At 37.1% G+C, this 24,944-nt stretch overlaps 1 protein-coding gene across 1 annotated transcript; it reads left to right on the top strand.

The window, feature by feature from the left end:
* Nucleotides 1–852: 852 nt before the first annotated feature.
* On the top strand, nucleotides 853–15,400 carry TFAM (transcription factor A, mitochondrial). The gene is made up of 7 exons (XM_077765235.1): nucleotides 853–1,346; nucleotides 1,905–2,023; nucleotides 3,664–3,734; nucleotides 4,128–4,277; nucleotides 8,265–8,360; nucleotides 13,787–13,843; nucleotides 14,316–15,400. Exons 1-7 carry the CDS (start codon nucleotides 1,246–1,248, stop codon nucleotides 14,460–14,462), a joined length of 741 nt encoding a protein of 246 aa, XP_077621361.1. The 5' UTR covers nucleotides 853–1,245; the 3' UTR covers nucleotides 14,463–15,400.
* Nucleotides 15,401–24,944: the final 9,544 nt, after the last annotated feature.

Below are 24,944 nucleotides of genomic sequence, written 5' to 3'. Positions count from 1 at the left end.
GCTTTTCCTTGGTTGCATCAAGGGCCAATGTTTCAAAGCTACAGAAAGGCAGTGGACTCTCAGCTTAATAATACAGTGGTAAGAATTTTCTAACAAGTATAGCTACCCAAAAGAGGCTGTTTCAGAAGGAAATAATTGGAATGTAAAAACATCTCCTTAGATACCTTTAGTTTAGGTCTTCCCATCTTTTTCATGGCACTGCCCACACAGAATATGGTTTATACATCGTATCAATCAATCAATATCTCAAGGGGTATTTGTCACACTTTCTCAGGACTTTGGGAGAACTAATCTGGCTAACATCTCATCTGCAATGGGCAAACTGAGTCTTAGAAAGGGAACACTACACTTCCGGATCAAGACTTTAACGTTAATAATGGGAGTAGGTCTCTGCACAACTAATCAGCCAAAGTTTCCTCCCTATAAATTAAGCAAGGTTGGATGTCAGGCTTGAAGACTGGGTCTGGGATAGTTGCAGTGGAAGGGACGAGGGTCTACTTCAGAATTGCTTTAAATGAGGTCCCATGGCCACTGGCATTAGAACTTATTAAACCGCGAGGATCACACGGATATACTGAAGCAGGCACTGAGGCAAGTCCAGGAAATCTCCATTTTTAGGTTTGAAAGCACTCCCCACTTCCCCCGCCCCAGCAGTGTTTTGGACACCGAGCTCCTGACGCGGCCTTAACTGAGAGGCTTTGAGGTCGCGCAGCACACGCCAGCCTGACCTCGGGGCAGCGCAGGCGGCACACCTATGCCGCATCCTCGCGGTAAAACTGTTTGTTACGTACTGGCCCTTTCGGTCGTCACAGGCGGACGTCAGCCAGCACTACCCTATCGCGGTGAGGTGGCCACAGTGCCTCCATCAGCCTGCTGGCCCGGCGGAGAAATCGAATGCGGAGGGGAGGGCCGGGGGCAGAAACGGCTCAGGGGCGCCTCCTCGAGGCCAGGGCCCTCCGCAGGCGAGCCGGGCTGCGGTTTCCCTTCTCCGCCCCCGAGCCCTCCTCCTTTGCAGCCCCTCCCACCGGGAAGCCACTACTGCGCCTGCGTGAATTTTGCCTTGCCCTGTTCCCTGCTACCGACCGGATGTTTGCTGATTTCCCATAGTGCTTTGCTAGTGGCGGGCATGGGAGTAATCTGCAGAGGGTTGCCGACGGGTCCTAGTCGTCATTGTTGGAGTTGTTCTGTTGCGCCGCGGGGCTTTAGGAGATTTGGCGCCTGGTTGCTGCCTTGTAAGTTGGTGCAATGGCGCTTTTCCGGGGTGTGTGGAGCGTGCTGAGTGCCCTGGGAAAGTCCGGGGCGGACCTCTGCGCGGGCTGTGGAAGTCGACTGCGCTCTCCCTTCAGGTAGGACCTCTCGCCTGCACTTAAGGAGGTGCACGGCTCAGGCCGTCTGGGGTTGCAGTGTAGACGTTTCTGTACACTTTTCTGTCCCTCCGAGTTGGTCCGGGCCATCATGGACCTTTGAATCAGACCTCGACTTTGCGCAGGGCTGGTGGCTTTGAGACCAGGCCTTACTCCAGTAGTCTTACTTTCCGGGTGTAGTACTTTCCGGCCACCTGCCACCTTTCCGCTCCTCCACGCTGCTCCGCGGTGTCCAGCCTCGTTGCGCTCGTTCAGTCCTCTGCGCCAGGAGTCTCCCGCCGTCAGTATAGGCGTTGAGGAGACAGGGCCCAGGATCCGAAGTACAGATGCTTTCCTCCACTCTGCCTTCCTAAGAGGCACAGATAGAACTTTGAGACCAGTTTTGCAGGTCTTCTTTCTGGTTCAGACAGGGTTTTAAAAGTCACTAACATCGTGTCGTAGATAGCATCTTGATGACATCTTTTTTTGGGGATCTGTGTTCATATAAAAGTGAATATTGGCACTTAAATACTTGATATTGGTTATTTTCTTTATACGTAGTTTTGCATATGTACCGAGATGTTTTTCATCCACCGTGAATAGTTATCCAAAGAAGCCTCTGACTTCATACGTTCGATTTTCTAAAGAACAGCTACCCATATTTAAAGCTCAGAACCCAGGTAAGGAGTGTTGGAGCATTTACTGTTTTCTGATGTAATAAAGAGGCCACTAAGCAGTTTTACTTCAGACTTGACTTGCACTTTAAAAGCATCCAGTGACTACGGAAACATAACCCTTATGTTTGGTGGTTTGTAAAATATGACATATTTTTTACCAGGTAGAAATTCCTTATAGATAATTGAGCTAATGAAAATTATTGTTATTTAACTTATTTTTATTACTATGTATATTTTATTGAGGTGTAGTTGACACAGTGTTAACGTTAGTTTCAGGTGTACAACATAATGGTGATTGGACAACTGTATACTTTATACTATGCTGACCACAAGTGTAGGTAGCTACCATCAGTCACCATTCAAGACTATTACAATACCATTGAATTTATCCTCCTGACTTACTCCTTTAATGAAAAGTATTTTAAAAATAGAATGTGGAGTGGGAAACACCCAGGGAAGAAGAGGAAAAAACTGAATTTTGGGGGTTAGTTGTGCCATTGGCCTGGAGCACCATTGATTAATCGTTTTATCATTTGCTTAGCTCCTGCTTCAGGGAATTGTTAATGAAGTTACAATGAAATAATAACTTATGTGGATGTGTTCTGTAAACTGTAAAGTTCTATACAAATTGCTAATTTCAAGAGCCTTTTCACTAGAAATTGGTTGAATTCCTGAAAAAAAAAAAAAAGATTTCCAGATTTCCAGGTAGGGTATTTGTTGACTTCCTAGGAAGGCTGTGGCCCTTCATTTATGGTTATAGTACTGTAAAGATAATAACTAAATTAAGAACAGTCAACTTTATGACTTCTAAAGCCCTTTCACAGAGTACTTGTGAAAACCAAATGAAAATTCCTACATTATAAAGAATTGGTTTAAGAGACATGTTTAAGAAGTACTCACAGGGGCGCCTGGGTGGCTCGGTTGGTTGAGCATCCAACTTCAGCTCAAGTAATGATCTCACGGTTCGTGGTTTGAGCCCCAGGTGGGGCCCTGTGCTGACAGCTCAGAGCCTGGAGCCTGTTTCAGATTCTGTGTCTCCTCTCTCTGCCCTTCCCCCACTCGTGCTCTGTCTCTCTCTGTCTCAAAACTAAATAAACAATTAAAAAATTTTTTTAAAAAAGAAGTACTCACATATTTTAAAATGTGGTAGTTCAAACTAAGTGGTTTGTTAAAATGTCATTCCAGTTAAGATGAGGAAGGAAATGGGGAATAATGAATTGATTTTAGAATAGCTTGTTGCAAGTAGTGTTTCTGTAACTAAAATACAAGGTGGTGTTACATGAATCAAGACTATATTTTATTTTTTAGTCAAGTTTTATGAACTTAATAATTCCTGAAAGATGGGAAAAAATTTTTGTTTGAAATATGAAGTAAAAAAGCTTGAAGACATTGATTACCCAACTTCTTAAACTAATAATTTTTGGGGGCTATGTGACATATTTCTTAATTATTAGGTAACAGGCTTTAACAATACTGGATAAAGTATGAAATTAAAGAAAAACTAAATCATTGTATTAAATTATATGTGGTATAGAGGTGTCTGTAATAAAACTTAGAGATAATGCTAGACTTCCTAGAAGTCTTTAGAAATTAATCCTGAGACATAAAATTGTGACTTTTTTTCATTTTATCCCAATCTATAGATGCGAAAAATTCAGAACTAATTAGAAAAATTGCCCAACTATGGAGGGAACTTCCTGATTCAGAGAAAAAAGTAAGCATATTGTTTTTCAGTATTGCTGACCAGTTATTTTGCAGTCCTTTAAGGGACTACATGATTCAAAAAAATTTTTTTAAAAAATATCTGTTATCTATAAAGGAACTTCATACTTTCTGATTCATAATGATTAGAAAATGGATGTATGGGAGTGGCAACAGAGGGTTGGCAGCATCTGAAATTGAAGACTACTTATTAGACTCTCACCTTGGTTAGCATGTATATGAAAAATACATGTTTTTAGTCCAGGTACATGTGATTCCAGGGCACATTTTTCACTGGAAAAATGATTCAGTCTATCTGAAGTCATGCACTTGTCTTTCCCTGGCAGGTGTGCTATGTTTATCAGCAGTAATTTATTGACTTTATATTTGGGTTTTTTATTCATAGATATATGAAGATGCTTACAGGGCAGACTGGCAGGCATACAAAGAAGAGATAAACAGAATTCAAGAACAGTTAACTCCAAGTCAGATTGTATCTTTGGAAAAAGAAATTCAGCAAAAACGTTTAAAAAAGAAAGCATTAATAAAAAAGAGAGTAAGTATCAATGAAATATTCTTTTACTTTGACAAAGAACTGAAATTTATGTAACTATGAATATTGGGAGTTTTTCTTATTTTGAAATATGTGGCTAAATGGTAGAATGTCATCAGGAGTACTCCAGTTAAAAAAAAAACAAAAGGGGATAGCTCTTTCCTGCCACTAGAACTACTGTGCGTTGAGTCTGTCTTGGAAACTCTTGTTACTACTTTTGAATGTATCCAAATTTAAGATATGTAGTTAGGACTAGAATGAAAGCTGTAGGAACAGAGTTAAGAAAGAGCCAAACCAGGAATGCAAGAGTCTTTGCTTCTATGTCTTGTCTAGGGTAACCTGCTGGCTTGAATTGTTTGATAGGTAATGGTGAGTTTGATTCTGGATGTTGCTAAATAGACTGAATTCATTAACACCTCAGGGAAAAGTGCCTTATCATATCTAGTCAAATAGGAAGTCCTATAGGATGAAATTCTATTTTTCCTCATTAAACACCCCACATGGTTCAAAATTTGTAGTTTCCAGTTTATTAATCCAGCATTATTGCTTGAAAGACTACATTTTTCTATAGGAACAGTATTAGGTATGAGATGGTTAGCTTGCTGGTCCAGTACATATACTGTAGAAAATGGTCATCAGAGTTGAAACTATTTCTTTGAAAAAGTAGATTTGAGACTTTAATGTGAAATGCCAACATATGTCTCCCTGACCCTAATGTTGATCAGGCTCTCCTAGCACCAGAGTTCAGGATTCACCCATTTTAAGTCAGTAACCTACATGGTAATCTAGTCTTCTGATCAGTTAGTAAAAGGGAGCTAGAGAAAATAATAGAAATACAATGTCTGCATAGGGATAGTATTTGGATGGGTGAATACTGAAGTTTGTTCTCCCTCTTAGTCTCTCTTCCTTTTTAATGTACCCATTCAATGTAAGAGTGGAGAGGACCAGAAATGAGGATTGTGCAGTAATATGAGATTTCCCTTTCATACATTTCTTTTGTTCCTTTCTCTTTCTCCTCCTAGTATTCCCATTTTATGTTTGTTACACCTATTCTGAGTTGTCCTGTAGTCCTTGGATAGTCTTCAGTTTTTGGTTTATTTTTTAGCCTTTGATCTCTTTACTTTTGGATTTTTGAGGATTCTATTAGTACATCCTTTAGTCCTGTGATTCTTCAGCCATCTCCAATCTACTAATAAACCCGTCAAAGACCTTTGTTTCCTTTAAAACATTTTTGTCTCTCTCTCTCTCTCCCCCTCATTCTACCCCCTCCCTCTCTGTTTTGTTTTGTGTTTTTTTTTTTTTTTAAGTAGGCGCCACACCCAGCTTGGAGCCCAATCTCCTGAACTGAGATTAAGAGTCAGATACTTAACTGGAGCACCTGGGTGGCTCAGTTGGTTAAGCGTCGGACTTCGGCTCAGGTCATGATCTCACGGTTCGGGGGTTCGAGCCCCGCATCGGGCTCTGTGCTGACAGCTCGGAGCCTAGAGCCTGCTTCAGATTCTGTGTCTCCCTCTCTCTCTGACCCATCCCTGCTCATGCTGTCTCTATCTCTCTCTCAAAAATAAATAAAACATTAAAAAAAAGAGATACTTAACTGACTGAGCCACCCAGGCACCCCAGTTACAGCATTTTTTATCTCTAATGTTTTTTGTTTTTTGTTTTATTTTTGTTTGTTCTTGGGATTTCCATCTCTGTGTTTTATTTTGCCAATCTGTTCTTACATGAAGTCTAGAGTCCTTGGTATACTAATCTAGTTGTTTTAAATTTCCAGTCTGATAATTTCAACATCCCTCCCAAAGCTGGTTCTGCTGCTTGCTTTATTTCTTCAAATTATGTTTTTTGCCTTTTAGTATGCCTTAAAGTTTTTCCTTGATTGATGGACATAATTTACTGAGTAAAAGGAACTGCTGTAAATAGGCCTTAGCAATGTGGTGGTGAGGTGGGGCAAGAAACACATTCTGTAGTCCTGTAATTAGGTCCCGATCTTTTAGTGAGCCTATGCCAGTGGTCTGTGAACTTTATAAGAGTTTCTCAGTTCGCTCCTCCACACTCCCCCTCCCCATTAGGTGTGGGGCAGAATGGCTAGAGTGTGCAGGAGTTGGGTGTTCCCCTTCACACAGGTCAGTTAGGCTCTGGTTAACTAGTTTCCCTTGAAGACAGGCCTTGTTAATAGTTAAGTGCTCAGGTGTTTCATAATAGTTTCTTTTCCTCTCCCCCTCACAGAAGCAGGGGAAATATTTTTCCTGGTATTAATTATGGAAATCTGGTCTAGCTCCTAGAGGTAAATCATAATGTGAGGATCCTCTTTTTCTTTTTCTTTTCCAATTTAAATTTGTTTATTTATTTTGAGAGACCAAGAGAGTAGGGGAGAGGCAGAGAGAGAGCAGGAGAGAGAGAATCCCATTCTGTCGTCGTGGAGCCCAATGCCGGGCTCAGACTCACTAACCATGAGATCATGACCTGTGTTGAAATCAAGTCAGATTCTTAACCAGCTGAGCCACCCAGGTGCCCTGTGAGGACACTCTTGTGACTGGCTTCCCCTGAAGCCAGAACATCCAGTACTTCATTAATTACAGTAGAGGTTTTGGTACCAGCACTGGTTCCAGGAGGTGCTGCTTCGACTCCTTGTATTCATCTGTGTGTCTCTCCAGTCCAGGGCAGTGTGTTTCCTCTTCACCCTGAGGGATCCAAGAAGGGTTGTTGATTTTTCAGTCTGTTCAGCTTTACACTTATTGTTAGGAAGAACGATAAATTCCAAGCTCTAGAAATAAAAGGGGAAATAGTTATGAAGTACCTGCAGTCTACAGTAGTTTTATAGTGGTTCTGTGACTAAGAAGTTTAGGAAGAATGAGGTAAATTACAGGGGCTTTCCTTTTACTTATGAATAAAAACTGGGTTGGGGGGCGCCTGGGTGGCTTAGTCGGTTAAGCTTCCGACTTTCGCTTAGGTCATGATCTCGCGGTTCGTGGGTTCGAGCCCCGTGTCGGGCTCTGTGCTGACTGCCAGCTCAGAGCCTGGAGCCTGTTTCAGTCTGTGACTCCCTCTCTCTCTGGCCCTCCCCTCTCACGCTGTCTCTCTCTCTCTCTCTCTCCTAGAAATAAATAAAAAAAAATATTAAAAAAAATTGTGTTGGTTATTGAATTTAACCAAATTGCCATTAAAAGCCACATAATTTATAAACTACAAGTACTGCTATCCAAATTGAGAAACAAAATAGAATCATGCAGTATACCTTATTCTCTGAAACTCAGAAACTAAGCTGATTAAAAACATTTTTTGAAGTTTTTCATTTATGTTAGAGAGACAGAGTGTGAGCGGGGGAGGGGAAGAATGAGAGAGGGAGACACAGAATCTGAAGCCATCTCTAGGCTCCGAGCTGTCAGCATAGAGCCTGAACTCAAGAGCTGTGAGATCACAACTGGGCCAAAGTCAGACACATAACTGACTGAGCCACCCAGGCGCCCCTTGAAACTAAACTGATTTAAACAGCAAGGGTTATATGTATGCTTTACTATTTCTTGCCTCCTCTGCCCTTTGGTACTTAGTTAAAAATGAATTTAACACATCTGTTGAAATTTAAAAGTTGACATCAGGGAAGGAAATGAAAGGAGAGATTATTAACAGCTACTCCAGTGTTTGTGAGCTGTGGTAGAGGCATATAGTGACTGGGAGACGGTAGTTCCTGGAAGGGTGACACTGAAATTATTTTAACCTTTAAAATAGATTTTGTACATAGGTGCTCAGTTATTCACTTCATGGAGATCATGAAAATAATATGTAAAGGAAAAGTTTTTATATGGAAAATAACTCATAAAACCTTTTATAATTTTCAAAATTTAGTGCTATCACAAAAATAATTCTGATCCCAAGAGTGAATAGTCACTTTGTATATACAAAGAATCATAACGTTTATGTCTAGGAGCTTCCTGTACATAAAGTTAGGTCTTACAGAAGTTAGAACTATATCTAACTGTTCCGTTTTTTACTCAGGAGTTAACAATGCTTGGAAAACCGAAAAGACCTCGCTCAGCTTACAACATTTTTATAGCTGAAAGGTTCCAGGAATATAAGGATGGTACATCACAGGTAAAACAGAACTAGATTCATTTTTAAAATTTTTGTTTTGATTTTTGAAATATTTAGACAGAAAATTGTAGGAGTGGCATATGTTAGGGAGGTAAAGAAAGGTACAGTAAATTATTATAAATAAGTACTTTATACAAATGAGGCCCTCATATCTTTTAAACGAAAACCCTTTTTCTTCCCACATACAATTAATTTGAGTACTTAGCAGCCAATATACATATTGTCAGCTTTCTAAAATTTAAAATAATAATATTTTCAAATTTATAGGGGTGTTGAAGTTCTGGAGACTTTTATCAGGCAATCCTGGGACTGTTTACAATCACTGGGAAAGAATGAGGGGGATTATAATACTTTATACTGGGATTTGAGTATAACCTTGCTTCATATTATATCCTTTAATAAAATTTTGGTTATGCTCATGAGACTGTATTATACACACGAGGATCATCATATGAGTATGTCAGAGGAAAAAAGAAGCTTGCCATTCCTGCTGTGGCTTATTCTTTCCTTTATTTCCTTCTTAGAAGCTCCAAATTGGCAATTGTATTTTTCCTTTTATAACATGATATGGTAAGAAAGCATATGTTCAGATCTCTGACTCTTGCCAATCTGACTTGAAGCTTTTTGCCACTCTGCCACATTTTGGGTTATTTGGATCTGTAGTTCATTTCATAAGTCCTGTTTAACATTTGATTAAATAATGTTTATTTGTGACATGTCTTCCCTGGCTGTGTAGTTTCATTTATTTAGTCCTTGGGATTTTAAAATTCAGTTTCTATGGCCTTACATTACTAAAATATATGTTTATTTTTTTAGTTGGAATTTGCTCAGTCACTAAATGACATTGGATTTAGTTTTCTTATCAGTATAAGAAGGTTATATGCTAGAGAATGCTCCTAAATTCAGTGGTTCTTATTTCAACTTCATCTTGGAATCACCTAGAAAGCTTAATGGCTCAGCGACCCTATTCCAGGAAATTAAAATTAATGTAACTATAATTTTTATTCATTTAGAAAATATTGGATATATATCCTTATAGTTAAAATAATCAAAATAAGACTTGTTATGAAAGATAATAGTTTTCAGAGCCCTGTCATATAAGTGAATACCTTCTACTATTAGCTCATTCTTGTGCTGTTTATTTTCATATCTCTAAAAACATCCTTATATTGTTACTTTTTGATTTTTTTTTTAATTTTCAGCATTACCTATATTTTAGGCATTATCTTCCATTATGTAAGATGAACATTTATTACTTTCTCATCCCACTGTTCCAGTATACTTACCATAATTTTGGCTAGGGAAGTATTGAGTATGTTACTATGATTATGTGCCATTTGCTATGATTATTTTTTCTTTATTGCAAAACTTACTTTCACTGAAGTTCAGTATGTCTTATGCTTTTGTTTTCTTAGTTTTTTATGTATTAGTAATTTAGCCCCAAACTCTTAAAAATTCACGAGCTTTCAATGCATTTAGATGCATTAGCTGTTCTGTCAGTTTCAATTAGGAACCTGTTTTGTTCCACTCTGGTTGTATCCTTTTATTGCTAGTGTGCAGCTGACATTCATCTTTGTGGTGCTTTTGTTTCACCTGTTGTCTTTCTTGGTTTACTGATTCTTTGCAGCATCTCTCCAGTGAGAGTACATGGAAGGTCAATTTTTTGAATTTTTGCATGTCTGAAAATAATCTCTAACCTTATATTGTTTGATAGTTTGGGCATAGAATTCTAGGGCAGAGATTATGTTCTTTCAGAACTTTAAAAATACTGCTTCTTTCTCTTGGTACTGCTTTTGAGAAGGTATAAAGCTGTTTTGATTGTTGGCCCTTTGAATGTGATCTGGTTTCTTTTTTCTTCTCCTCCCCTTCTTTTTTCCCCCCTCTGTTCTCTTTAAGAACTGTTACTTGTTTCTGTGTCTTCTGAGCTGGTCCTCTCATTCTTAAGTTTTCTGTATTTTTCTCTTAACCTTTTTTGCTTCTCTTTCTGGGTTTCTGTATACATACCTTTTTACTTAATCTCCTTGTTTTTGGTATGGTACCACTGGCCCCAGCTGTAGCTGGTATCTACAGAATAGCTCTGTTTTACCCTTTTGAGGGGATGAATCCTAGAATCTGCCCATGGTGGGAATTTAATCTATTTTTTAAGAGAATTTCAGTCAGTCCTCTTGTTTTAAGCCCAGCTTTCACCACTGTTTTCTACCTATCTGATGCTGCCAATTCCTGAGCTACTTGGGCATTCTGCATTGTAAATCAATTTGCTTTATGGCTTTCCCCAATGCCAGCTTGGGAATCCATCTTCTTGGTTAGGTAAGTCAGTTACCATTTCTCCACCTGCCTTTTAGCTGCTAAAATTTTGTGTTGATCTTGCCCTTTCCTCTTGTCTTTGTCCATGTGGGTTTATGCCTAAAAAATGTTATTTATTCATTTACTTTTAAAAAACAAACAACAGAGATTTATTGTTCGCAGTTCTGGAGGCCGGGAAGTCCAAGATCAAAGCACCATCATGGTTGCCTGCTAGCTTGGTTCATAGCTTGTGCCATCTCACTGTGTCCTCACATGGTGGAAGGGCTTGTTTAATGGGTTTTAGGAAGGAGCAAAACTAAACATCTTTTCATCTCTTTAATTTCTTTAATGAGTTTTTTAAGGTGAAAGATCAGATTGTTTTATGCATGTAACTTCATAAATTATTGTTGAACTCAGTGAATACAAAATTTTATGGATTAAATATAAGCAAAAAGCTTAGTTATGAAAGATTGAAGCACTTCATTCCAGAGCTAAGAGAGCAATTATTTAGTGAGAATGTCCCTGAATATATTAGATGTGTTTATAAAGGTAAGTTTTAAAATGTTCAAAACATGATGGTTATGTAGTCTCAGATACTATCTGAACCTTTGTTGATAGGAAAAAAATTTAGAGTTCTGGTCAGAACAGTAAAGTTCATTATTCTTACTCTGCTCTTCCTTAAAATCACTGATAAATTCTCCTTAGCTTTAAATAGATACTTTTCAGACCATTTCCCTCCCTCCTTCACACTTGCCTTCTCCTACCCCTCTGTCTCACCCTCTGCCCCTCATCTCCACCCACCCATTTATTGATTGCCTTAGTCTCTCCTTTCTGGGAGCAGTAGCACATACTATGTGAAGTGTGCTGACTCTCCTCCCCAACTTTCCTCCATCCTTGGGTTTCCTGCATCCTTTAATTTTATAAATGAAGAACCAAGCCTCAGAGAGGTAATAATGACTTTTTCCAGTCATATAATTAAGTTCAGCCAAGTAGAATTAAGGACCAGTGTTGTATTGTTCCTATGAGTATGCCTAAATACTTTGAAACAAATTTTAGAATAAAACATTAAGATACAGGGAAAAAATTAAACACTTGTCTTTGAAGTTAGTCTGTCATAGGAATATAGATTTATACTTGAATATTAATACTGCTAATCAAAAAAGATACATCTGCACAGCAAAGGAAACCATTAACAAAGAGAAAAAGCAATCTACTGAATGGGGGGAAAGATTTGATAATCATATATCTGATAAGGAGTTAATATCTAAAATATATAAAGAACTTGTACAACTCAAAAAAAAAAAAATCTGATTTAAAACATGGGAGAGGATCTGAGTAAACATTTTTCCAAAGAAGACATACAGATGGCTCACAGGTACATAAAAAGGTTTTCAGCATCAGTAATGATCAGGCAAATGCAAATCGAAGCCACAGTGAGATATCACCTAATACTTGTTAGAATGGCTGTTATCAAAATGACAGCAAAATAACAGGTGTTGGCAAAGATGCTGAGAAAAGGAAATCCTTGTGCATATATTGATGGAAATATAGATTGCAGCTCACTATAGAAAGTGGTATGGAGGTTCCTGAAAAAAACTAATAGAATTACTGTATGATCCTGCAATTCTACTTCTGGGTATTCAGCCACAGGAAACAAAAACACTAACTCAAAAAATATCTGCATCCCCATGTTTCATTGGGCATTATTTATAATAGATCAAGACGTGCAAACTATCCAACTGTCCGTTGATGGATGATGGGTAATGGATAAAGAAACTGGTGTGCATGCATTATTCAGCCATCAAAAAGAATGAAAATTTTGCTATTTGCAACAACATAGATGGTCCTTGAGAGCTTTCTGCTAAATGAAATTAGAAACACAAATACCTCTCTCTTATATGTGGAATCTTGAAAACAAGAAAATAACCAAGTTCATAAATACAAAGAATGGACTGGTGGTTGCCAGAGTTTGGGGTTGGGATGCAAAACGGGTAAGAATGGTCAAAGTGTAACAACTTCTAATTTTAAATAAATAAGTCCTCAGGATATAATGTACAACATGGTGACTATAGGGGCACATGGGTAGCTCAGTTGGCTGAGCATCTTACTCTTGATTTTGGCTCAGGTCATGATCCCATGGTTGTGAGGAGATCTCTGCACTGAGCGTGGAGCTTGCTTAAGATTTTTTTTTCCGCTCTTCCCCCTCTCCCACTCATGTGTGTGCATGTACTCTCTCTAAAAAACAACAACAACGTGTTGATTATAGTTAATAACATATTGCACTTTTGAAAGTTGCCTGGAGTAAATCTTAAAAGCTCTCATCACACACAAAAATTTGTAACTATGTATTGTGACAGGTTAGTTAGTGACAGACTTATGGTGGTGATCATTTCACAGGATATACAAATAATGAATCAAGTTTACTCCTGAAACTATTAAAATGTTATATGTCAATTATATATCAATAAAAAAGGAAAATCTCTTCATCCTATTCATTTTATGTATGTTTTAAGTTTAATAGTTTTTATTTAAAAAGAAAGGTAAGGGGCGCCTGGGTGGCTCAGTCAGTTAAATATCAGACTCTGACTCAGGTCATGATCTCACGGCTTGTGGGTTTGAGCCCCGCTTCAGGCCCTGTGCTGACAGTTTGGCCTGCTTCAGATTCTGTGGGTACATTTTTTTTTAATTAATTTTTTTAATTAAAACTTATTTAACATTAATTTCTTTTTGAGGGAGAGAGAGATAGCATGAGTGGGGGAGGGACAGAGAGAGAGGGAGACACAGAATCCAAAGCAGACTCCAGGCTCCAAGCTGTCAACACAGAGCCAGACGCAGGGCTGGAACTCAGGAATTGCGAGATCATGACCTGAGCCAAAGTCGGAAGCTCAACCAGAAGCTCAACCGACTGAGCCACCCAGGCGCCCCCCTGTGTCTTTATTTCTCTCTGCCCTCCTCTACTCCCCTTCGTCTATCTCTCTTTCAAGAATAAACATTAAAAAATTAAAAAGGAAGATAAAGAATTAATAAGACTGCCTGTGTGCTTCTCAATATCAGATTTTATTGTTAGAATCAATAATTTAAAAAGATCTTTCTTTAACCACTGAAGTCCCTGTATCTGGTACTTAAACATATGTGTTTTACAGGTAAAGCTGAAGACTTTAAATGAAAGCTGGAAAAATCTCTCTAGTTCTCAAAAGCAAGTAAGTAGTATGGTTTTAGTCTTAAGTGTCTAGTTAGAATGTCTGGAGAGAATATATTAGAGCAAGGCTTTTACTTATGTGAAGACAACTTTATGTCACTAATAACACAATTAAAGTATTTTAAAATTATTTGTATATCCTTAGGACCAGTTCAGCTTTTTTTCTTTTGGTAGTTTTTAACTACAAATAAAAAATAATGTCACTCATAACTTAGAGTGTTCACTCTATCCAGTGACAGTCACAGCTTGCTTCAGCTCCTTTCCCACATTCCAAGCCCTGAAATTATAATTATAATTATCTTTATTTCTTAACCTTTTTCTCATCTTTTATCTCAAAAAAAAATTCCTTCTTCAGTCCCCCTTTATGCATATAGAATAGTAAGGTGATTTCTAGAGTATATGGAAGCATTCCAGAAATTAATTGTAAAGATTCTTCTAAAAGAAATCATTTTAACAATTACACTTTTTCTCAGGTGTATATTCAACTTGCTAATGATGATAAAATTCGTTACTATAATGAAATGAAATCTTGGGAAGAACAGATGCTTGAAGTTGGACGAGATGATCTTCTACGGCGCACAGTAAAGCACCAAACAAAAATTGACACTGAAGAGTATTAAACTAGAAGATTGAGTTATGTTCATAATGGATAGACACAAACCAACTAGGTCTCAATACCTGATGCTGTTGAAAGTTAGAAAGGATAAAATTGGTGAACATTTTATAATTCCTTTTTCTTTAGCCTATGGACTTCTGCCAGTTCAATACATTTTGTATTAGTATCTTGCTTTGGAAAACCCAAACAGATAAAAAGTTCATGTGAAATTTATTTTGTGTTAAGAGAACTACTGAGAATCACAGTAATTCATGAAATGCAGTAGTGAATCATTTTACCTTTGATAAAGGTAAATTAGACTGTGAAGTTTTTTTATACTTGATGACTGGAAAGAGTATTCTTGTTTCCTTATATGTATCTATGGAGGCAGGAGTTTCATATTCAAAAGTGTCCCAAACTATAGAAGTCATGGTGTTTTATGATACAATTGTGCATTTTAAAAGAGGGGCGCCTGGGTGACTCTGTCGGTTTTGTGTCTACTCTTGGTTTTGGCTCAGGTCATAGTCTTACAGTTCGTGAGTTTGAGCCCCACATCTGGCTCTGCTCTGATGGTATGGAGCCTGCTTGGGATTCTGTTTCTCTCTCTACCTCCCCCCCCACCTGTTCTCTCTGCTCCTCCCCACTCATACTCTCTTTCTCTCAAAATACATAAACAAACTTAAAAGAGCACCCAGCACTCATCTATGTAAATGCCAGTCCCTAGGTGTAATTCGCATATTCAGCATTGACCGTTGTACATGCAAGGAATTGCTGGTTTCAGTTGTGACTTTTTATGAAAGGGAAAGAGGGATTTATAAACCTTTTCTTCATTGTCTTGTTTCCTAAAGTAAAAAACAAAAAATTATGTACCAAATCTATGCATATTGTTTTATATTGCATAGAATAAAAATTTTAAATGTTTCCTAATTATGTGTTTTAAGATGAAAGATTCATTTTGCAAAATTTTTCCTGTCTTGTTTTCCTTTTTAAGTGGGGATATGTATTCTGAATTATTTTCTGTTTTTCATGTGAGTATATTTATTCAGGAAGTAGGCAACTTGTCTAGTATAAGTTTTAAAATGAGAGATGTAAAAAACAAAAGTCTCCAGTGTCTTAAGACTTGGAATTTAAACATTTTGCATAACATATAAAGCCCATTTAAGGGATAGCCAATTCTGGCCTGTGGGCCAAATCCAGCCCAATGCCTTTTTTGCCCCGTGACGTGTGGGCTGAGAATTGTGTTGACAGTTTTAAGTGATTAAAAAAAAATTTTCAAAACATGAAAATTAAAAGAGATCTGGTGTCCATAAATGAAGTTTTATTGGAACACAGTTATTCTTTTACTCATGGTTTATGGCTGCATTTGTGGAACAGTGTTGAATAGTCATTTCAGTGACTGTTTGGCTGCAAAGCCTGCCTAAAATATTCCCTTTACAAAGAAAGTTTGTCAGCCTGTGACCTATAATATAGACTAGTGTGACTAGGGTTCTATGTGTAACTACTAGTGTCCAACGTATAATTGTTAGTAATAGTTGTGTAAAACTCTTTTAGAGGGTCTTGGTTTTAGAATCTTTGACACCATTATCTTAAGAGGAAAGAAATCAACTCACTGAAAAAGCTAAGCAAAGTTGCTCCACAGTGTTAGCAAGGAAAGTACTTTTAGTTTCAAATTATGTTTCAGTATAATAAGAAATGCCTGTATAGGTGCGCCTGGGTGGCTTAGTCGGTTAAGCGTCCGACTTTCGCTTAGGTCATGATCTCGCGGTTCGTGGGTTCAGGCCCCGCGTTGGGCTCTGTGCTGACTGCCAGCTGAGACCCTGGAGCCTGTTTCAGTCTGTGACTCCTCTCTCTGACCCTCCCCTGCTCACACTGTCTCTCTCTCTCCTAGAAATAAATAAAAAACATTAAAAAAGAAAAAAAAGAAATGCCTGTATCATATGGGATGAGATTCTTTTAAACTATTTGTTATGGCTTGGTAAAAGCTTCATGAGCTTTCCAGTTAGCACATACCACAAAAATCTTGCCAACTTTTAGCATTTGTTTATCCTCTCCGGGGAGTCAAGCAAAGGTTTTCAAAATACCACTTTTTGATCAAAATCATTCATCTTTCATCATCAGTTCAGAGGAACAGGATAACTCAAAATTTATATGCACTTAGTTTTATGCTAAACATTGAGGAAAATTGTAGCTTCTAAATCTCCAGAAAAACTTTGACGATTTTTGTTGTTTCTTTACAGAGATTCAGTAAAAGGTCATGGAAGGATGACTTGTGTATAATAAGCTTGACAAAGGTAGGGACTAAAGAGAAAAATAGAACTTAAGAGGAAGAATAATATATAAACATACAAAGTTGGGTGTTTTCGAACTTTCCCCTGTGATTACAAATACAGGACAGTGCCATTAGTTAAGTAGATATGGCATGAAAAAAATAGATATACTGTGGTTCTGAGGCCAGAAGGATTTTGGGGAAGAAGAGGAGGTACGCTACTAGTGTCTATCAGTCTTTATCATTAGGGTTTCCAGGAAAGAATTAAGCCCTAATTCCCTCTGGCATCTTAAAAGATACTGATTATGTACCATCTTGAGAATGGAAAAAGTCATCAGTCAAATAATTTACCGTGTTCTGTGCTTCAGATGAGCCCAAGGAATACATAGGAATCCATGTTGGTAGTAAATATTGTAGAATGGGTGAAATAGAGAAATGAATTTTGTAAACATCTGCCTGATAAATGTAGTACAAAACCTCTTTGCAATTACCTTCTGAGCTCTTTTAGCATTTAACCACCTACGTACGCTATTTTATACAGAACACATTCAGATCATATCTTCCCAAATATATTGGAAACTTCACTGTCTAGTAAGTTCTCAAGTAGTTACACCTTCATATTGGAAAAAGAAGCATGAAACTGGCTAGAGCAGAACCACGTTATGATAATACCATATTTTATTGGGTTTTCTTCATTTCTAAAAGAATGTTACTGTTAGTACTTTAAATATTAGAATATTTGATTCCATACCTTAGTAAATTTCAGTACATGCTGAAGACTGGAATGCCATATAACAAATGGCATCTAGATTAACAATATACACAGTTTCTGTTATAATTTTTTTTTTATTTCTTATTTTTAGAGGAGAGAGCAAGCGGCGGGGGGGGGGGCGGCAGAGAGAGAAGGGGACAGAGGCTCCCAATGGGGCTGTATGGTGACAGCAGACAAGTCCCAGGAGGGACTCAAGGTCACAAATGGTGAGATCATGACCTGAATTGAAGTTGGACTCTTAACCAACTGAGCAAGCCAGGTGTCCCACAGAGTTTCTGTTTTAAAGAATAAGATCCTAACTGGTCAATAACTAGTGGCCACTCATAAAAAGCCTTGCTTTTTGGACTTTTTTAAAGTTGCCCCAACAAAGTAATTGCTGTAGGAGGTAACAGAAAATGCTAGAGGGAAAATGCTGAAGAAATGAAAGCAAGTACTGTTTATGCTGTTCTAAGCAGTTAGTCATAAAGAGATTTTTGTACTTTTGTTTGTTGGGGTACCAATATTAGGTTTCTGAAATACTTTGATGACAGGAGAAGGAGCTGTGTGATTATTTTACTTTCTAACATTTATTTACTGAGAGGATATTGTGTGCATATTCAGCCTACTGTAACTGTGTATTTTGCTATTGTTTTTGGCTAACTCCTTTTTTGGAAATGCCATTTTACAAGATAAGGCATATGTTTTTATAATGGCCCTAAATGTATATATTTTATTTGTGAATTAAAAGGGTATTACTGTAAGTGGATTTAAAGTAACTAGAAAATTTTTATTGATTTTTTTTCTGACATTTGCTGTACCTAAAAATCACCACCAGGTTATGCTAAAACAGCAGGAAGTTTTTATATAATTAACTGATGGTATCCATTATTACTCTTAATTTTATCAATATTCACATTAAGAATATTCTCTTCCTTTCTTTTTTATTCTCTGTCATTCTCCCTCCTCTTCATAGCAACAAGCTTTTATACACAAATTTGAAAATGTTATTAAGCAGAGACTCTGTGTTTTGCAATTTTAAAGCAGTAATATTCTTTTCTAAATTAAACCTTTGGAAAGAATAAGAAAATTAACGTGTTTATTACTTTGAATTTGTAAAACTCTAAATAGAGAGTAAAATTATACATAGCTGCTATTAACAGTCTCACATTGTTCACAAATAGAGCACTTCTGATAATTGATTAAATCATTGATTGCTTTAATGAAAAATATATAAAATACAACATACTTTTCTAATATATTTAAAATATTTAAAAATATACTAGCTAAGGAATCAAATACTAAAATTGACCCTTAACAGTTTTAAATAAGCTAAACATTTTTCTTACCTTAACATCATTTGACATACCTTATATAAAATGGTTTCTGATTTATAAGAAGATACTTGAGTTTATTCTTTTTTGCTTGTATTGACTGAATTTAGAATTTATCCAATTTCATTTCTCGTCCCCCACAAATCATGTATAAAATATGGAAACAAGAAAGAGAGTGCATGGTTTTGACACAGTGACCTTTTATTATATAGGCTGCCAACTACAAGCTTTCGCATTAAAAAACTTGATTTAGTTATACCCATCTCTAAGGTCCTATTTAAATTACTTGTTTATACCGGAAATTTAGTACATTGAATTGGGTGGGTGGGCTTAAGTGATGAGAGGAGGGATCCAAATTTGTTTATTAATCCTTCAGAAATTATTGAAGCATTATGAGCATTTTCTACCAATGTTTGATTTTTTTCCCCCTCAGTCGCCTGTCAGAACAGGTCCTCAGGTAGTTGTATAACTAAGGTTTATACCCTGACTACAAGACTACTTAAGTGGGGGAATGGAGATTTATTAAAAGCATAGATGTTTTCTCTTAATTTTGATATTAATAAATCTGACTATGTGTAAGCTTAGTAGCAAATATAAATTAGACCTAAACAGCTGAAGCTATTTCCCTAAATATCTCCTCACCCTTAGTTTTTACTTTTGCAAAGCTCCTACTTGTCCTCTATAAGAGCCTGAATGACAATTTGAATGAATGGTGAGACATGTCATAACCTTTAGCTAATACTATTACTAACAATGTTATCTTGGATTCAGAAGTGAAGTGTTCTCTTTTTTAATGGAAAATGGAAATTGATTGTTGATGAAGTTTGTTACTGAATGTTAAGAACAAGAAAAAAATGTACATAAGCAAAGTAATTAGAACTAGCTATTGCTCTCTATAAAAAACAAATGATTAAAAAAAGGCTTGAAAATGGTGAGATGAAGAGGGCATCCCTTTTCCTTTTTTAAAATTCATTGAAGTGACTAAGGAAATGCAACATAAGTGGACAAATAATAGCAACATTAGAAAATAAGAAACAGTACCACCAATAGAGCAGCAATTTCTAGGTATTTTTAGACGACAGAAGATAGGTAGGGATCAATAGATGCTCATTGGTGGCAATATGAGCAAACCACATAAGGTGGGTGAAAAAGAAACATGGAGGCCTCACCAGTTGTGAATAGTGGAGGCTACATACAAAGGTTTTCCCTTAAGTAAGTGGAGAGAAATTGGGGTTGAATGGGGCAGGAGAAAAGAATGGACAGACTATAGAGTTTGTTGGTTTCTTCCTAGTTATTTTGCTTAAGCTGAGGAACGTAGAATGCTATGATACTGCATGGTGGGCTCTATCCATACTAGGTGCTATGATTCTCAACCCTTGCTCAAAAGAATCAACCCTAGAGCTTTTATTTTTATTTTTATTTTTTCCCAGTGTTTTAGTATTTTTATTTCTTTAAAAAAGTATTGAACAAAACCAAAAGAAAGGAAGGAATTGTGCACAGAGCCAATTTCCTTCTTCTCCCCTTGTATCTATAGAAAGTACATCTCTCTGTTAAAGTGACACTAAGAATATGGCTTCTGTTATTTACTCTATGTATTCTAAAGTTTTTTTTAATTTTTAAAAAATTTAAAAAATATTTATTGTTTAATTTACAGCCAGGTTAGTTAGCATATAGTGCAACAATGATTTCAGGAGTAGATTCCTTACTGCCCCTTACCCATTTAGACCATCCTCCCTCCCACAACCCCTCCAGCAACCCTCTCTTTGTTTTCTATATTTAAGAGTCTTTTATGTTTGGTCACCCTCCCTGTTTTTGTATTATTTTTGCTTCCCTTCCCTTATGTTCATCTGCTTTATCTCTCAAAGTCCTCATATGAGTGAAATCATATATTTATCTTTCTTGGACTAATTTCCCTTAGAATTATACCCTTCAGTTCCAGCAATGTAGTTGCAAATGGCAAGATATCATTCTTTTTGATTGCCAAGTAATACTGTATTGTGTGTGTATATATATATCACATCTTTATTCTTTCATCCGTTGATGGACTTTTGGGCTCTTTTCATACTTTGGCTATTGTTGATAGCACTGCTATAAACATCAGGGTGCATGTGCCCCTTCGAAATAACACACCTGTATCCCTTGGATAAATACCTACTAGTGAAATTGCTGGGTAGCAGGATAGTTCTATTTTTTAATTTTTTGAGGAACCTTCATACTGTTTCCCAGAGTGGCTGCACCCAGTTTGCATTCCCAGCAGCAGTGCCAAAGAGATTTCTCTTTCTCCGCATCCTCGCCAACCTCTGTTGTTGCCTGAGTTGTTAATGTTAGCCACTCTGACCAGCGTGAGGTGGAATATCATTGTGGTTTTGATTTGTATTTCCCTAATGATGAGTGATGTTGAGCATTTTTTCGTGTGTCCGTTAGCCATCTGGATGTCTTTGGAGAAGTGTCGATTCATGCCTTTCCCCCATTTCTACGGTGGATTATTTGTTTTTTGGGTGTTGAGTTTGAGAAGTTCTTTATAGATTTAGGGTTCCAACCTTTTATCTGATCAGTCATTTGCAAATATCTTCTCCCATTCCATTGGCTGCCTCTTAGTTTTGCTGACTGTTTCCTTCACTGTGCAGATGATTTTTATCTTGATGAGGTCCAAATAGTTAATTTTTGCTTTTGTTTCCCTTGCCTCCAGAGACGTATTGCTAAGAAGCTGCTGTGGCCAAGATCAAAGAGGTTTTTGCCTGCTCTCTCCTCTAGGATTTTGATTGCTTCCTCTATTACATTTAGGTTTTTCATCCATTTTGAATTTATTTTTGTGTATGGTGGTGAGAAGGTGGTCCAGGTTCATTTTTCTGCATATCACTGTCCAATTTTCCCAGTACAATTTGCTGAAAAGACTGTCTTTATTCCATTGGATATTCTTTCCTGCTTTGTCAAAGATTAGTTGGCCATACACTTGTGGGTCCATTTCTGGGTTCTCTATTCTGTTCCATTGATCTGAGGGTCTGTTTTTGTGCCAGACCCTCTTGATGATTACAGCTTTCTAATACATCTTAATGTCCAGGAAGGTGATGCCTCCAGCTTTGGTTTTCTTTTTCAAGATTGCTTAGGCTATTCAGGGTCTTATCTGGTTCCATACAAATTTTAGGATTGTTTGTTCTAGCTCTGTGAAGAATACTGGTGTTATTTCGAAGGGTATTGCATTGAATATGTAGATTGCTTTGAAAAGTATCGATATTTTAACAATGTTTGTTCTTCCAATCCAGGAGCATGGAATACTTTCCCTTTTCTTTTTGTGTCTTCTTCAATTTCTTTCATAAACTTTCTATAGTTTTTAGTGTATAGATTTTTCACCTCTTTTGTTATGTTTATTCCTAGGTATTTTATGGTTTTTGCTGTCATTGTAAATGGGATTGATGCCTTGATTTCTCTTTCTGTTGCTCCATTATTGTTGTATAAAAATGAAACTGATATCTGTGCATTGATTTTATATCCTGCGACTTTGCTGAATTCATGGATCAGTTCTGGCAGTTTTATGGTGGAATCTTTTGGCTTTTCCATATAGAGTATCATGTCATCTGTGAAGAGTGAAAGTTTGACTTCCTCCTTGCCAATTTGGATGCCTTTTATTCCTTTGTGTTGTCTGATTGCTGAGGCTATGACTTCCAACACTGTTGAATAACAGTATGAGAGTGGACATTCCTGTTGTGTTTCTGACCTTAGGGGTAAAGCTCTGTTTTTCCCCCATTGAGGATGATGCTAGCTGTGGGTCTTTCATATATTGTTCTTATGATCTTGAGGTATGATCCTTTAATCCCTATTCTCTTGAAGGTTTTTATCAAGAAAGAATGCTGTATTTTGTCAAATGCTTTCACTGCATCTATTGAGAGGATCATGTGGTTCTTGTCCTTTCTTTTAGTGATGTGATGTGTCACATTGATTGTTTTATGGATATTGAACCACATCCCAGGTATAAATCCCACTTGGTTTTGGTGAATCATTCTTTTAATGTATTGTTGGATCCAGTTGCCTAGTATCTTGTTGAGGATTTTGATCATGGAGGATCATCCATGTTCATTAGGGAAATTGGTTTAGAGTTCTCCTGTTTAGTTGGGTCTTTATCAGGTTTTGGAATCAAGGTGATACTGGCTTCATAGAAGGAGTTTGAAAGTTTTCCTTCCATTTCTATTTTTTTGGAACAGCTTCAAGAGAAAAGGTGTTAACTCTTCTTTAAATGTTTGGTAGAACTCCTCTGTAAAGCCATCCGGCCCTGGACTCTTGTTTTTTGAGAGATTTTTGATTACTAATTCTATTTCTTTACTGGTTATGGGTCTGATAAAGTTTTCTGTTTCTTTCTGTTTCAATTTTGGTAGTTCATATGCTTCTAGGAATTTGTCCATTTCTTCCATATTGCCCATTTTATTGGTGTATAATTGCTCATAATATCCTCTTATTATTGTTTGTATTTCTGCAGTGTTGGTTGTATTCTCTCCTCTTTCATTCATGATTTTATTTATTTGCATCCTTTCCTTTTTCTTTTTGATCAATCTGGCCAGGGGTTTATCAATTTTATTATTTCAAAGAACCAGCTCCCAGTCTCATTGATCTGTTCTACTGTTCTTTACTTTTGAATATATTGATTTCTGCTCTAATCTTTATTATTTCCTGTCTTCTGCTGGTTTGGGCTTTATTTTCTGTTCTTTTTCCAGCTCTTTGAGGTGTAAGGTTAGGTTGTTTATCTGAGACCTTTCTTCCTTCTTTAGGAAAATCTGGATTGCTGTATACTTCCCTCTTATCACCGCCTTTGCTGCGTCCCAGAGGTTTTGGGCTATCGTGTTATCATTTTCATTGGCTTCCATGTCCTTTTAATTTCCTCTTTAGTTTCTTGATTAGCCTATAAAGAATATAGGATGTTCTTTAGTCTTTAAGTATTTGTTATCTTTCCAAAATTTTTCTTGTGGTTTATTTCAAGTTTCATAGTGTTGTGGTCTAAAAGTATGCACGGTATGATCTCAATATTTTGGTACTTTTGAAGGTTGATTTGTGTCCCAGTATGTGATCTATTCTGGAGAATGTTCCATGTGCACTTGAGAAGAATGTATATTCTGCTGCTTTAGGATGAAATGTTCTGAATATATTTGTTAAGTCCATCCAGTCCAGTGTGTCATTCAAAGCCATTGTTTCCCTGTTGATTTTCTGTTTATGTGATCTGTTCAGTGCTGTAAGTGGAGTGTTGAAGGTCCCCTACTATTATGGTGTCATAAGAGTTTCTGTATGTGATTAATTGATTTATGTATTTGGGTGCTATCATATTTGGAGCATTAATGTTTACAATTGTTAGGTCTTATTGGTGGATAGACCCCTTAATTATAATATAATGCCCTTCTTCATCTCTTGTTACAGTCTTTAATTTAAAATCTAGATTGTCTGATATAGTATGGCTACTCTGGCTTTCTTTTGGCAGCCATTAGCATGATAGATGGTTCTCCATCCCCTTATTTTCAATCTGCAGGTGACTTTAGGTCTAAAATGGGTCTCTTGCAAACAGCATATAGATGGATCTTCTTTTCTTATTCATTCTGTTACCCTGTGTCTTTTTATTGGAGCATTTAGACCATTGACATTTAGGGTGAGTACTGAAAGATATGAATTTATTGCTATTATGTCACCTGGAGAGTTGGAGTTTCTGGTAGTGTTCTCTGGTCCTTTCTAGTCTTTGTTGCTTCTGGTCTTCTTTTGTTTGTTTGTTTTTTCATCTTTTCTCCCCTCAGAGAGTCCCCTTTAAAATTTATTTCAGGGCTGGTTTAGTGGTCATGAACTCCTTTCATTTTTGTTTGTCTGGGAAACTTTTTATCTCTCCTTTTATTTTGAACGACAGACTTGCTGGATAAAGAATTCCTGGCTGCATATTTTTCCAATTCAGCATATTGAATATATCCTGCCACTCCTTTCTGGCCTGCCACATTTCTGTGGATTGGTCTGCCATGAACCTTATCTGTCTTACCTTGTAGATTAAGGACTTCCCCCCGCCCCTCTTGATGTTTCCAGTATTCTTTCCTTTCCTGAATATTTTGTGAATTTGACTATGATATGCCTTGTTGATGGTCGGTTTCTGTTGAATCTAAGAATCCTCTGTGCTTCCTGGATTTTGATGTCTTGTGT

This window comes from Crocuta crocuta, unplaced genomic scaffold (genome assembly GCF_008692635.1).
Source record: "Crocuta crocuta isolate KB4526 unplaced genomic scaffold, BGI_CrCroc_1.0 scaffold244, whole genome shotgun sequence".
Classification (NCBI taxonomy): Eukaryota; Metazoa; Chordata; class Mammalia; order Carnivora; family Hyaenidae; genus Crocuta; species Crocuta crocuta.
This window is presented reverse-complemented; position numbering and strand designations above follow the sequence as displayed.

Coding starts and splice junctions, on each gene's coding strand:
- TFAM (XM_077765235.1), top strand. CDS start 1,246: ATGGCGCTTTTCCGGGGTGTGTGGAGCGTGCTGAGTGCCCTGGGAAAG. Junction 1,347..1,904: donor CGACTGCGCTCTCCCTTCAG/GTAGGACCTCTC, acceptor CTTTATACGTAG/TTTTGCATATGTACCGAGAT. Junction 3,735..4,127: donor TTCCTGATTCAGAGAAAAAA/GTAAGCATATTG, acceptor TTTTATTCATAG/ATATATGAAGATGCTTACAG.